This window comes from Heptranchias perlo, chromosome 4 (assembly GCF_035084215.1).
Source record: "Heptranchias perlo isolate sHepPer1 chromosome 4, sHepPer1.hap1, whole genome shotgun sequence".
Lineage (NCBI taxonomy): Eukaryota > Metazoa > Chordata > Chondrichthyes > Hexanchiformes > Hexanchidae > Heptranchias > Heptranchias perlo.
This window is the reverse complement of record NC_090328.1, coordinates 34,307,118-34,321,845: the sequence shown is the minus strand read 5'-3', so window position 1 is coordinate 34,321,845 and position 14,728 is coordinate 34,307,118. Positions and strand designations below refer to the sequence as shown.

The 14,728-nt window shown below is 41.6% G+C and overlaps 1 protein-coding gene across 5 annotated transcripts in view; it reads left to right on the top strand.

Annotated features, from left to right (window-relative positions):
* gtf2h2 (general transcription factor IIH, polypeptide 2) overlaps positions 1 to 14,122 on the top strand; it is a 52,081-nt gene extending 37,959 nt beyond the window's left edge. For 4 of the 5 annotated variants that reach the window (XM_067982760.1, XM_067982761.1, XM_067982758.1 and 1 more), the window contains 5 exons: positions 3,476 to 3,539; positions 4,192 to 4,295; positions 7,595 to 7,697; positions 10,224 to 10,263; positions 11,561 to 14,122. In XM_067982760.1, the coding sequence (XP_067838861.1) occupies positions 3,476 to 3,539; positions 4,192 to 4,295; positions 7,595 to 7,697; positions 10,224 to 10,263; positions 11,561 to 11,674 (425 nt within the window). In that variant the 3' untranslated portion in view covers positions 11,675 to 14,122. The remainder of the gene's footprint in view (positions 1 to 3,475; positions 3,540 to 4,191; positions 4,296 to 7,594; positions 7,698 to 10,223; positions 10,264 to 11,560) is intronic. The other variant, XR_010962656.1, reaches the window with a different exon arrangement.
* Positions 14,123 to 14,728: the final 606 nt, after the last annotated feature.

The window sequence follows — 14,728 nt, the reverse complement described above, 5'->3', positions numbered from 1 at the left end:
TAAGTACATTTTTAATCATTTAATCCTTTAGTACTTAATATTCTTTGCATCTTGGAACACATGTATGTTGTTTTTGTATGCAATAACTGTAAAAGCTATTTTCCCAATTTGATTCTGACTATTTTAGAGCAGTGTTAGACCAAGGAGTGAGCAAATGTTTTTCATCATTAACACTTTCACACTAATGTGAAGTTTATTGTGAGGTCATGGGAGGCAGTAGCAGACAGCATCTTGGCACACTGCTGCAGTTTCATTCTGTGGGAGGAATAAAATTCTGAGGATAGTTGTTATCTACTGTAGAGGCTTGAGGACAAATTGTTTTCAAGCCCGATTGTTCTAGGAATAGTGAGTGGTGACAGAAAAATATAGAGGGGCAGCAAGTAGCTTCCCCAAAGGATGGGAGATTAATGGTACTTTGTGGCTTTCAATGTTTGGTGGGTAGCTAAGTTACTTCAGATGAATGTTTCTCCGGGATCTTGAATAATTTTACTTCCTTATTTAATCTGTTGAACGGTTTTCTTTCCTTTTTTTTTGCCAACTTTTTCTGTCACCTCATGAAAATATTGACTCCTTCCTAGTGTACTTTGCAGCAGGCATTGATTGCCTTTTGATACCTCAAGTGGCAGATATTCACATGAGTCTAGAAAGTAAATATTGGCAGGGTATTCAACTATGTGAGGCACCATAGCCAAGTATGATTCGGTCCTCACCTGATTTCCACACACGCACACTTCCAGCAGGGGTCATTGAATAACGATCAGAAGTGGAAGCCCATGTCATATTTACTCCCTAGCTGAGGGATAATGAAACCAATTATAGTGTCCCCTCTATCACCCAAGCTAAATTAACTCAGACCAGGGGCATCATTTTAGCACCCGCTATCGGGTGCGTTCCTGTCGGGGGGGCCCAGAAAATCGGGAAATCCCGGAGCGGGACCGGAGCCCGCCTTGAACCCGCGCACTTCCGGGTTCCCCACTGACGCGCCGGTGTGCGCGCGCAGCCCCCGCTGGTGGGAATCCCGCAGGCAATTAAAGCCAGTGGGATGCCACTTGACGCTATTTACTTTGCTTGTTCAGGTCATTAACTGACCTGATTAAGGGATTATGTGAGGAGGGGTGGGATTTTAAAGCAAACTGGGACTGTTTCCCACACTGGGGGAAACACTCCCAGTTCAAATGGACCTGTGGCAGCTGCAAAGGTCCATTTGACAGGTGGAGTGGGGGGGAGACCCTCACTCATTGCAGGAGGCCACTCTGTCACTTGGGACAAAGTTTGGCCTCCACCACCCTCTTCCTGACAATCAAAGTCACCAACTTGCATACTTACCCCGGGGTCCAGAGACATGTACCTACTTGCGGACCCCCTCAGATGTACATCTTCCGGATGGGTGCCGCCGTAGCTGCAGTCATGACCTCCTCGGAGGGCGAACAGCATCGCCAGCCTCGCCATCCACGTCGTCCACCTCTGACACGTAGAACTCCACAACAGAGCGCTGTGACACATCCACCTGTACAGCAGGAGGGAGGGCTACCGCAGAGAGAGATGCGTCGCAGAGGGCACTACCCTCGCCACAGGGTCCACAGACCGAGGCTCAGCTTCCTGGATCTCTCTGAGCAGCAGTGCACACGGAGGCTCAGAGTCACTCGACATGTAGTCGTGGACATCTGCAGCCTCCTTCATGCCAAGTTGCTCCCGGCTGGCCCGAGCACCATCTTCTTACCTGTCGCTGTCAAAGTCACCACTGCCCTCAACAACTTCTCCTCCGCATCCTTCCAGGATGCAATCGGGGACATCGCTGACGTCTCTCAGCCGTCTGCACAAAAGAGCCCTGCAAATACACCTACACCCACTCTGCAGTGACACAATGGGTGTCATCAGTTGTGGGTCTTCATTGTGATCTTCAGGAAAGGGCATTATTGCACAAACCAGACAAGATTCGTGAAGACATGGCAGTAGTGGTGCCAATATAATATGTGATGTGATTTGCTCAGAAATTAAATGTAAGTAACAACCATGACAAACCCTCAAACACCCTTGTGCATCCCCTTCATGCTCACGACACGTTTGCCTTACGCTTCCTACTGCACATATGTGATGCATGCCCTGTGGCTGCAGCACGGGTAGTGGCAGGTTGAGTGAGGCTGACCGTGAAAGAGATGCACGAGAGGGTGAGTATGAGATAGAGCCATGAGATTGTCTGAGGATTGGGTTGAGTGGTAGTGGCGGGATGAGTACTGGCGAGGTGAGTAAGTGCAGGTAAGATGAGGATGAGGTTTGAGTGGGTATGAGGGGTGATGTGACAGAGTAGTGTTGGCAGTGCAGAAGGAGATGTGGGGTGGGGGCGGTGATGTGGCAGACGGAGTGTAGGGGAAAGAGTAAGTGTACTCACTTCGGCTGACCTACTGAGGTCATTGGAGTGCCTCCTGCGTTGTATGCAGGTGGGTGATATGTTGGTGGTGCAGGTGACCTCCTCTGCCACCTCGAGCCAGGCCTTCCTGGTGGCAGAGGCAGGCCGCTTCCTCCCGCCCGCCAGGGGGAAGATCTCTCCTTCCCCTCCTCCTCACCCCATGTATTGATACCTGGAGTGAGGCATCATTAAACTGGGAGCAGCCTTCCCCCTGGGCTGCTCCATGCTGTAATTTTTTCTATTTGTTGCAGCATCTGTCAGTGGAGGACTGCCCCTTTAAATAGAGCTCCTCCAGCTGACAGATCTTACTGCGTATGCGCAGCCCGCCCGACGCGCAGATCAGCAGTGGGGAACCCGGAGGACCAGGTAAGTGGATCCAATTGGGCTATGATCGCGCGGGTGGCTGACTGATTTCGCTGGGCGCATTACCCACGCGCCCGATAGCACCCCACCCCTTGCCGAGAACTCGCAGCCCTGGTAACATCGGGCCCCAGGTGTCAAACCTGAGACCATCATAGCCTATATGCCTCAGCTATTCACTGGATAAATAATCTGAGCTATAGGGGGAGTTCCCAGTTAATCAAATTAGTTAAAATGTAGCCCAGTAGTAGGTCTAAATATTTGTCTAGCTGAAACCTATCATTCCTAAGTAAAATCTACTTATGAACTTCAGCCGGCCTGTTATCCTGTGCAAGTTGCTAAACAACACAATGTCCTGAATTGAGGGTGTGGAAAAAGTAAATGTCTTGGGAAAGTGGATGGGATTATAATATCTGAATGGTGCTATGGAATGCTGCTCCACACATCCAGTGTGTGCCTAAGCATGCCTTGTACTGTCACCAGATTTTGAGATGGGGAGAGAGAATCTAGATTTTTAACACACTCCCTATTTGCTTTTTCATTTAATTTTGCAGATATTCCATCAAGGTATATCACATTTATACTGGGATTAGTATAAGCAGGTTTCTTGAAAAAAGGTGTTTAGTTTTGAACCATTGTTTATTGTGTTAAGAAATGAAATATTTTTGGTATGAATTAGAAATACTAATTATTTTCTTTTCTTGTAAGGTTTCCCCCAGCATACAATGGTATCCTTATCAGATCAGGATGCAAAACCATGTTTTAGCATGGCGTAAGTATGATAAATGATGGGCAGCAGTACGAAAGAATATATGAATTTATATTTAATACATACTTTTAGTTTGGTAGTTAGCTTACCAAAGTCATTCCAGTTCCGCAGAAAGTTAGTACTTTTTTTTACAACAGTAAAAGAAATTGATGCTACAGAATTAACTGTACAATGTATTCTGAAGATTTTGTCAACCAATTGGCTCAGATTAATTTTGTATAATTAATGTCTATATTAGTTTTTTTTTAATGGGCATATATTTTGGGTAAGTTTCCTCCCTTTTTCAGTAATTGTATTTCCTACTTTGCCTATTGGGCCTAGCAACTCTGCAACTGAGGCACTGGGCAAACTACTCTTAAGCTGCTGCTGATGCCCACTGTAACCAGGTGCTAGGGATCACCAGCTCAACTTTTCTCATGCCTCCCCCTTTCAGGGAGATGCTGCTGCCTCCATTTGGTGCCTCTTCCCCACAATGGTTTAGATTGGGAACTGAGCAGAGTGGAACTTGAATCTGTATCCATCCTTGCTCTGTGATGGTATTGGCATGTTTCTTCTCGGGTCTTAAAATTTTATGCTGCAAACTGAGTACAGTTATATTACAAATTATACTACTAAGTTAATTTAAATGATCTGAATTAACTTCTTGTGTTTTCAGGCACTTAGATAGCAGTACTGGGCCAGTCTTAACACTTGGTGGATATTATTGTCCCCAGTGCAGAGCTAAATATGCTGAACTGCCTGTGGAATGCAAAGTCTGTGGTGAGTACTTGCACTTACAAACTTAGAAAGACTAAACTGTTGTGGTGGTATTATTTCGGCACAAAGGAAACTTGATCCTTTCATGAGTGCAGGTCATAGGTTTGAACAACATATTTTTCAGAGTACATTACTGCTTTACTTCTGTAGGGGGGTGGTGGTGTGTGTCAGCTTCACCTCTGACTTCTGAGCGGTCCGAATCGCTCCCACTCCCTGGGTTCTAGACCTTGGACTTATTTGGGGGTTGTGACAAAATGCAGCAGACAACTGGTTTTGGTGCAAGAAAAACTGGGTTTATTGAAGTCACAATTGAACTTATAACATTAGGATTATACTGAGATTATACAGACCTACAAAAGTACACTTAGTTAAGAATGGGGAACACATGGCATAACGAGGGAAAATCATGCTACTAATCCCCTTACCCTTGTCCCACTCCCAAAACCTAACTAAATTGAACTAGGAGAGGTCAGGGATCATGCTCACCAACCAGGGTTCCTTGACAGTTCGAAATCCAGCCAGGTAAGCCGGTTGCAGTTTTGGGGTACGCTCTTTGTGTCCTTTGGGGCCTGCCGTCCCCACGTGATCCTGGTCTGTGGAATCTGCGAAGGTTCTTCAGTTGGGTGGAGTCCGCTGATGCGGTAAAGTGTGGTTGTGGGTGGTTGATCTTCGTGGAGGGCTGCGGTTGCTGCCTTGTTGTCTTCGGTTGAGCCTGCCACACCGTGCCCCTCGCCGTGATGTTGCCTGCGGGCCTGCGAACCTCCGGATCTCCTTCCTCCGCTTAGCTCAGCTCTCTCTCCCTGCTTAAACTCTGCTTCCACTCTGCTTAAACTGCTTTCACTGTTTAAAACCCGCTTACAACTTGCCCCCTTCGTAACTGGTGGCCCAGTTATACTGTTTTTCGAATTTCTTATAACATTAGGATTACACTGAGATTATACAGACATACAAAAGTACACTTAGTTAAGAATGGGGAACACACGGCATAACGAGGGAAAATCATGCTACCAATCCCCTTACCCTTGTCCCACCCCCAAAACCTAACTAAATTGAACTAGGAGAGGTCAGGGATCATGCTCACCAACCAGGGTTCCTTGTCTGATTTTGGTGGGCTTCTTCAGGTGATTGTTGTCTCGTTTTTAATGGGCTTGCATAATGTTTATTGTTGCCTTCCTGCCCCCGTAACTCGTCTTGAACTGAAAGCCATTGTATATGTGAAGTCTTGATGGGCTCGCATAATTGCATTGATTGCTGCCTTCCTGCCTTAGTAGTGATTATTTATGCAGGGTTTTGATGGGCTTTAGTTTTGTGTAAGATGAAGTCTTTCTCTGGGTTGATTGTTTTAAAGGGAAGAATGTGTATTCTGTCTCCTCTCGTTGTCTGGTTTCAGGCAACAATCCACACTGCACCCAACAAGCCCAGGCATGTCAAGTCCCTGGCCCTCATGGGCCTAACCTCCTGTCTGCAGAGTTCCACATTTAATCCAGCAGTTGGGTCCTCGGCCATAAAAGTCCAAAAGTCATATCCTTGTTGATGATATGAAAAATGTGGGAATTTTGAGAACCCTTCAGCCTACTTCTGAGTACTCAAGTAAACATTTCCATCATGTGTCAGAGTTACAAATTACATGTGATTTGGTAGAATTGTAAAAAGACAAAATTGTCAAAACAATAGGCCAGTAAAGTTAAATGTTTACTCTTGAAATGCATTGTACACAAATGTACATACAGTATTTTCAAAAGAAACAAACAAGGTAGCAGTGTCCAGTATTTGTTCCTAAACAATCAAGGCTGGTAAACTGACAATAAAATAGAGACTGATATTGCCAACACCATCTGTAGTCATTGTTGTTCTTCTGAGTGATTGTGGACACTGCTGACTGCATCCTATCCTTGTGTTGAAATTTGCTCTTAGAACAATATACCAGAGTGTCTAAACTTTTTTGCCTTTGTGAGTCATTTAGTTGTGTACCATTGAGTTCCATGGACCACAAATAACTTTCATTCATAGAGCACTTCTCACATAAAAAAATGTCTCAGATCACTTTACAAGGGGAGAGATGGGTACCAAAGAAGAAATTTATTGGGTTGGGGTTTGGGATGCCATCTGAAGGCATGGTTAAAAAGATCATTTTTTTCAGAGATTGTTGAAGGCAGAGAGGCAAATAGCAAAGTAAAGTGGTTTTGAGAGAGAATTCTGGACACCAGTGGCTTAGCTTTAGATTATGGAGTGGAGGAAATGGGGAACAGCCAGTAATCTAGAGTCAAAGGTGTAGAAGGTGGGAGTAGAAACTAAGGCTGAAGTAGATCACTCAGAGGGAGAGATGGAGCTTGTTGTTGTGAGTATACATGCAGAAGCTAAATCTGTGCTTGTGGATGATGTTATTGAGGTGGCAATAAGTAAATGACGAATAGCAGAGGACCAAACATGGAACTCTGAGGGCACCCTGGAGGTGACCATGTTTGGATGGGAAGAGGAACTGTTTGTCTGAGATTATGCATTGACTGTACTGAGGAAGATGGGAATGAAACCCTGAGGAAAGTGGTGCCATGGAGATGGACACTGGAGGAGTGCTAGCAGAGGAGAATGATTGGTCAGTGTTGACATCGGTGGCAGAGAAGTTGAGGAGGGGGAGTGAGTCATCGTAAAGTGGTATTGTGACTTTGATAAGGTTGGTCTTGGTGAGGAGGGTAATTGGACAGTAGATTGGAGGGATTTGAACAGGGAGTAATGAATAAAGAATTATAATACAAAACACCAAATTCAAGGAGTATGCATAAAAGTAGCCCTAAGATAAATTGCAAACTGTTTGAGTTTGGCATTACTGATATTTTGTAGGCTTGTTAGCCATTGTTCATGGGCTGTAGTTTGGACACTTTTGCAATAAATGATAAAATCCTAAATAGATTACAGAAAAGTCAGTATTATATTAATCTGTACCCTATTGTATTCTAGGAGGTATACACAAAAAATTACAGTGTAGGTGACTACCCAGTGCACCTGTAAATGTATCCTGGTGTATAATAAGAATACTATATTATGTTTCGCCTTTTTTTTGGGAGATGTGTGTGCGTATCTGTTTCCTTGTCTTTTTTGTATGATATTTTGAAAAAAAATTTGAAGTTTGCACATAAATGATGGGGAAAAGATTATTTTTGAACAAATGTTTACTATTATTAATCTTTCTATATTTGCGACACTTTCAGAAGCTGGTGTTGGCCTGTACAATTGACACATGTTAAAAGCCCGATGGCAGCATCCTATCCTTAACTTAACTGGATGTTGTTTTCCATTTACATTAGGTCTTACATTAGTATCTGCACCTCACTTGGCAAGGTCTTACCACCACCTGTTCCCATTGGATGCATTCAGAGAAACTCCTTTAGAGGAGATTCAAGGAGAAAGGTATGTAAAGGACACAGCACAGTTGAAAAAACATCAATGTTTTGGTTCAATAAACACTGAAAAGTGGTCCTTATAATATTGTTTCCCTCTTAAGATCAGTTCTAATTTACCAGAGAAAATGTTCTTGAAAGGATTTTTTTTAAAAGACAAAGATTGTTTATTTAACCATAGCAATAGGCTAATAGTGATAGTATGGCTCGGTTGATAGCTTGCCTCAACAGTGCTCTTACCTCTGAATCAGAAGGTTGTGGGGTTAAGCCCCATTGGAGTTTTGAATACTTCAACGCATTACTGAGGGACTGCTGCATTGTCAGAAGTGCTGTCTTTAATGAGATGTTAAACTGATGCCCTGCCTTCCTGTTAAGGTAAATGTGGAAGATCCCATGGCACTAATTGAAGAAGAGCAAGAAATTCTCTGGTGCCTGAGCCAAAATTCCTCCCTCAAACAACATACCAAAACCACATTATTTGATCATTCATTCATTTGTTGTTTGTGGACAAACTGTGTGCAAAACAACTGCTACATAGCAACAGTGACTGCACTTCAAAAGTAATCCATTGCTTGTAAAGCATTTTGGGATGACATGGGGACTTGATAAAGCACTATATAAATGAAAGTTTTTTCTTTACGGAGTGCAGCAGGCTTCACTTTGCATACAACAACACAGTGAGGTCTTAACAACATAACTGAAATCATACATAAGATGTCACATTTTCAGCTATTAAAGAAGAACTTGCATTTCTATCGTGCCTTTCACAACCAGAGGACCTCCCAAAGCACTTTACAAGCAATGAAGTACTTTTGAAGTGCAATCACTATTGTAATGTAGGAAATGCGGCAGCCAATTTGCACACAGCAAGGTCCCACAAGCAGCAAAGAGATAAATGACCAGATAATTTTTTTTAGTGATGTTGGTTGAGGGATAAATATTGGCTAGGACACAAGGGATAACTCCCTACTCTTCTTTGAAAATGGGATATTTTACATCCACCTGAGAGGGCAGAAGGGGCTTCGGTTTAACGTCTCATCCGAAAAACAGCACAGCACTCCCTCGGTACTGCACTGGGAGTGTCAGCCTGGTTTATGTGCTCAAGTATCTAGAGTGGGACTTGAACTCACAACCTTCTGACTCAAAGGCGAGACCAATACCCATTGAACCACGGCTGACACTGGTGGAATCAAATGAGTTTTGTGTTTCTTTCTCTTTCTGTACCCTCTGCAGACTATACAGAACTACCACACATTTACATTTTCTATTACCTGCACAGCTTTAAAAGTTATGCATTCTGTAGTGTGCAAATTTGTGATTGTTTTTACATCCTCTAGGTTAGCAATACATGATGTGTATTTGAAGAATGGAATTTTGCTCCACTAATGGCTTAGAGAGTTTATCCAATTAAAAACAGTGGATGTCTAAAGGGACCTAGGGGTTCAGGTACATAGGTCATTGAAGTGTCATGAACAGGTGCAGAAAATAATCAATAAGGCTAATGGAATGCTGGCCTCTATATCTAGAGGACCAGAGTACAAGGGGGCAGAAGTTATGCTGCAGCTATACAAAACCCTGGTTAGACCGCACCTGGAGTACTGTGAGCAGTTCTGGGCACTGCACCTTCGGAAGGACATATTGGCTTTGGAGGGAGTGCAGCGTAGGTTTACTAGAATGAAATACCCAGACTTCAAGGGTTAAGTTACGAGGAGAGATTACACAAATTGGGGTTGTATTGTCTGGAGTTTCGAAGGTTAAGGGGTGATCTGATCGAAGTTTATAAGATATTAAGGGAAACAGATAGGGTGGATAGAGAGAAACTATTTCCGCTGGTTGGGGATTCTAGGAGTAGGGGGCACAGTCTAAAAATTAGAGCCAGACCTTTCAGGAGCGAGATTAGAAAACATTTCTACACACAAAAGGTGGCAGAAGTTTGGAACTCTCTTCCGCAAATGGCAATTGATACTAGCTCAATTGCTAAATTTAAATCTGAGATGGATAGCTTTTTGGCAACCAAAGGTATTAAGGGATATGGGCCAAAAGCGGGTACATGGAGTTAGATCACAGATCAGCCATGATCTTATCAAATGGTGGAGCAGGCATGAGGGGCTGAATGGCCTACTCCTGTTCCTATGTTCCTATGAGTGACTGAGCCATACAGACAAAGAAGGTCCCAGCTACGATCTCTGTTTGTGCAGAGTTAGCACCATAATTAGCCTCATTGCCCTTGGCTTAGGGAGGAGGAAACGAACCAGAGCTTCTGCATCTGAGTGCTATTTAGTGACCTCTGCTGGAAATGTGAGTTTAGGCATTGGGGGCAGGCAGGAATAGCCTCGGCTGTGATATCCTACTTGCTTTAATCGCTTGCCAACACTCGCTGTTGAGGCTTGCACGTGAAAAATTACATTTGGGAGAGGAATCTGAAGGTACTTGGTGCCCATGGATCCATACCCCAGCAAGGGGTCCATGCCTTCAGGAGAAGAAGAAAAAAAATGCTAGAAAAAAAGAGGAGGTAATATTTTTGTTCTCTATTTAGGTATTGTCAAGGTTGCCAGGGGGAGTTGAAAGATCAGAATGTAAGTATTATATGTGGAAAACTTCTGCAAAAACAGATCCTTCAGCATTCTTGTTGTAGTATCACATCCTGGCAGGTGCTGACTGGTGTCAAAGTTGCAGCCACATAGAATATTAGAGCTGAAGAAATTGCCCTCTCCATGGTAGTGAATGATTCAGTTACACATTTATATTATTACAGTAATGATCTTGACTTGAGTTTTATTATGAAATATAATCAATATATTGGACTACCTGGGTGAATTGGTAGTTTATTTAAAACAAATTCAGCTTCTCCATCAGTGGACCTACTTAAAATTCAGATGAACAGAAATCCAATCAAAATTAAGGAGTGGTGCACTTAAGGAGAGTAATAATTGCTGTAAATACTTGAGTCCAGTCCGGTACTGAACTTTTTATTTAATTTTAAATATCGGGATGCCAGTCCCCACTTGACACTGTGACAGTCTGCTGAAGATAGACCTACCAAATAAATTACTTGGCTAGGCCTTTTCCAGCTGGCTGACCTAACATGGTAGCTCTCCAGTAGGCTTCTTTCTTACTACGGAATATTGAAATTTCTCCTGTGCAAGAAAAAAAATCATGAAATATATTTACAGTGTTTATAGGGAAGTACTTCATATTGAACTAACTCTGCAGTTGCTCTGACTCTAGGGATGCCCTTGTAACATTGCTGATCTCCTCCGCTGCTGCATACCACACCATTTTAAAAAAAGCATTGATGTGACCGTATTTTAAAAAAAGGGTGAAACATAAAGATTTCCTGACAGCTCAGTGGTTACAAACACTACTTGGTGTTGTATCAAGCCATGTAGACCACTGCTTTGTTCCCTGGTCAGTGCTGAATTAGCTAATCTCAACCAGGGCAGCCGCTGGCTGCTACAATTACTGTTAGCACCACTATCCAGTAATCCCTGCTGGAAGTGTGTATGTGGCTATTGGGTTAGGGCAGGAGAGAGCTCAGGTGTGATGCCTTCGATAGTTCTGTAGGCTGCTGACATTCGCTGTCAGGGCTCATACATAAAGAAATGGACACTATATACGTGGTTCTCCCATGATACATTAAGTCAAATGATACACAGTTAATCAGAGTGCATCCCTGTGGGAAATGGGAGAACAAACTACCCCCACATACTTGTGGATGGCTAAATAGTGGTACTGACGATAGTACCAGAATTTTCGGTCTGCGCCTTCACCTTCCAGATGAGGGATGGTATGTGGTATTGAGGAAAATAAATTAGCCAATGTGCTTTCATGGCTTTAAGATTACTGTCTGATTCTTTCATTGTTTTCCTACAGATTTACATCTGCAATGTATGCCAGAACGTCTTCTGTGTGGAGTGTGATATTTTTATTCACGATAACTTACACTGCTGTCCTGGATGTATTCACAACCAATCCAATCCTCAGTGACTGTCAAAGAAAATATTAGATTAATGAATAACCAACTATATTTTAACTTTCATTGAAGAAATATCTGTATCCATATCTAGGAGCCTCATTCACTGAAATATACTTTGCTCATACAACACCTAACCTGGTAAATGTGATTCTGGCCTGAAACTTTACAACTATAGCTTTTATTAAAATAAGTAGTTTTACAATAGTGTCAATTATATAAATTTCATTTTAAGCCAAGTTCAAGCATACTTGAACAGTGAGTGAGTAAGTCTTGGTCATGCTGATGTTGACATAAACTACCTATTTGTTAAACTTCTTTATTTTCAGTTTTTACTGATTCTCCATTCATAATTTTACAAATTTTAGGATAGTTTCTGATTAGATTTTACTGATTTTCACCTGAAAATTGACAGATCTAGGATTTACCTCTGGCTCAGTTGGTAAATGTTTTGCACAGTGTTCTTCTGAACCATATGACCAAGAATCTCTCTACTGTGGTGAATTAGCTAACTTTAGCTGGGGTAGCAGTAAAGGTGCTACAAGTGGCCCCTGTGTTCCCAGGGAATGAGAAAATCAGCTAGTTTTCCTATTCAATTAGCTTTGTTGGAAATTGCTTGTTCTGTATGCGGACTGAAATTGGCTTACATGCCCCATAATCAAATAGCTGATCATGTACAAGCCTAGACAGCTAGTACTGAAGAATGGCCATTTGGGCAAGATCTGCGGTCTGCTAACATCCATGAAGCCCAGCCTGAGTCAGCACCTTCATGAGAGTGCGAAGGGGAGAAAGAAATTGACAAACTTGCCAGTTTGCTGAATTTAGTGAAACCTCCATTTTTGTATGTCCCTTTCAGATGCATTATTCTCTACTGCATCATCAAAGAAAAAACAATATGTACTTGCAGTGTTACTATTTTCTAATTTATTTTTAAAACATGAGAAAGATATCCAGTGAAATAGATGTGCTAAAGTTTTTGTTGAATTATCCTCAAGTTTCACCTAGAAAATGGAACATTAATGTTTCTCCCCTTATTTTCACTTGGATTTATTTTAATTTTCTTTCTTTCTTGCAGCAACCATGGAGGGCATTATAGCCAAACCCAATCCTGTTCTCTATGACTGACAAACAAGTACATACAGTAGGAATCACTGAATAACAATCGGAATGGAAATCCTAATTTCCTCCCGTCCCAACCCTGATGCTCTAATACCAATTGTAGCACCTCTAGCTGAGATTAGCTAACTCTGCACAGATTGGTAATTGAATCTGGGGAATTCCAGTCTCTGTGATTTAGTGCTATACTAAGCAATGCCTTTATCCACAAGAGAATCGGGGCTTTGTTTTTTGAAACCTAAAATAAAACAATTCTGGGAAATTTAAACAAAATTAAAGCTGAAAACAAAGAATCTACCTATAGAAAATTAATATTGTATAATTACACATGTTTATTTGAGGAAAGTAGGTTTCAATTACCACTTTTATACAATTGATTCCTGTTTTACTAATAAATATAAAACCCATGGTTTAAATATGGTTTTGGCACTGGTTAGCCTTTTTTCTTCTAGCACTTATGAGTTTACACTCAATCTATTCTTTCAAAGCCACTCATCATTCCAGAGATTATGAAGAATAGTGTATTTATAATGCTTCTTGTTTAGTCACACATTGTTTTTCAAGCAGCCTTACTGCATTGACATTTTCAAAATGTTAATGACTGATGCTACCTACTAGGTTGGTGTAGCGAACTCCATTTGCTTACACTGTTCCTTTTGTCTTGGGGAAGTGCATTTAAGTTTGAATAGGCAACATGTTATTGAAACAGACAGGGAGGGGAAAATGTAATTTATGATGATGTTTTGAAATATCTGTTATCCACTGATGCAAATCCAGTTTCGGTTCATGCAGAAACACAAGGTGGGTGTTTATTAGACAGAGAAATTTTTGAAATTAATATTTTGCAATCTAACAGATTCAGTGCACTTCTATTTTTTGTGGGTGGACCATTGAAATCTGATCTGTATAAACAATGAACCTTGACCAAGATTGGTATGGCTGTCGAGTGCCAAATTTGTAATTATAGGTTTGATTGTGCTGAATCTGAAGTGTACCTCCACACAAGTTTGATTTGTCATTCTCCGTGCAAGTTGATTTGTTGGAAGTTGATCTCATCTTTGTTTTTGAAGCATTTAATATTCATTAGAAAGGAGTCAATGTGTTTCCTAATGCCAGTGAGTACTCTTTAGTTTATTTTAAAGAGTGCAGAAATGTTACAAGCTATTAGTTATTAGGCAAGTCTGGTGCTCACTAAATTGTGACCAAAATTAATGGTGTTTCGCTAAACCATCCCAAGTTTTGTAAAACTAATGTATTCAGACAATGTGTTTTTATTATGTGACCATTATTTAAAAAAAACACTTGTTCATTTTGCTTATCTTTCTAAAATAAATGACTATTTATAATATCAATTGTGCTGTTTTTCTTAGACTTTGATAGTCCACTGCAGAATTCTAAGATGTTTAACTATAAGTTCTTTACTATAAATAGCTAGATATTGTAAAAATTGATATTAATGAAAATAATGTCGCTAAATAAATTTCATTTATATTTTAAGTAATCAACCCCATAAGGCAAATTTTTATGAAAGTTTTACTTTTTCCTGAGTTTTTAAAAAAAAACATTTCCACCGTCTAATTTTCTTGCTGCTTCTCCTGAAGACGTAGAGTCAAGCTTTCCGTTACCTTGCCTAAGTGGCCATTTTTCATGTGTGGGTTCAGACAGTGAAGGTTGGTAGGCTGTTCATTCATGGATGCCTCACAGCAGTCCTGTCTTCATCCAATGTCTATATGTGCACCCTTTACAGCAGGAGTTACTGGATGGCAATCTAGAATGGGAACACTAGTTGAAATGTTTTTTTTCTTCCTAAATCTATGGATGCTAAGGGCAATTCTAGCACCCCTTCTGGCTGAGACCTACTAACTCAGCACAGACCAGAGGTAGAACCTGGGGCTTTCCTGTTTGTATTACTCAATTCCACACTGGGTAGTACACATGCCAACTGAACTATT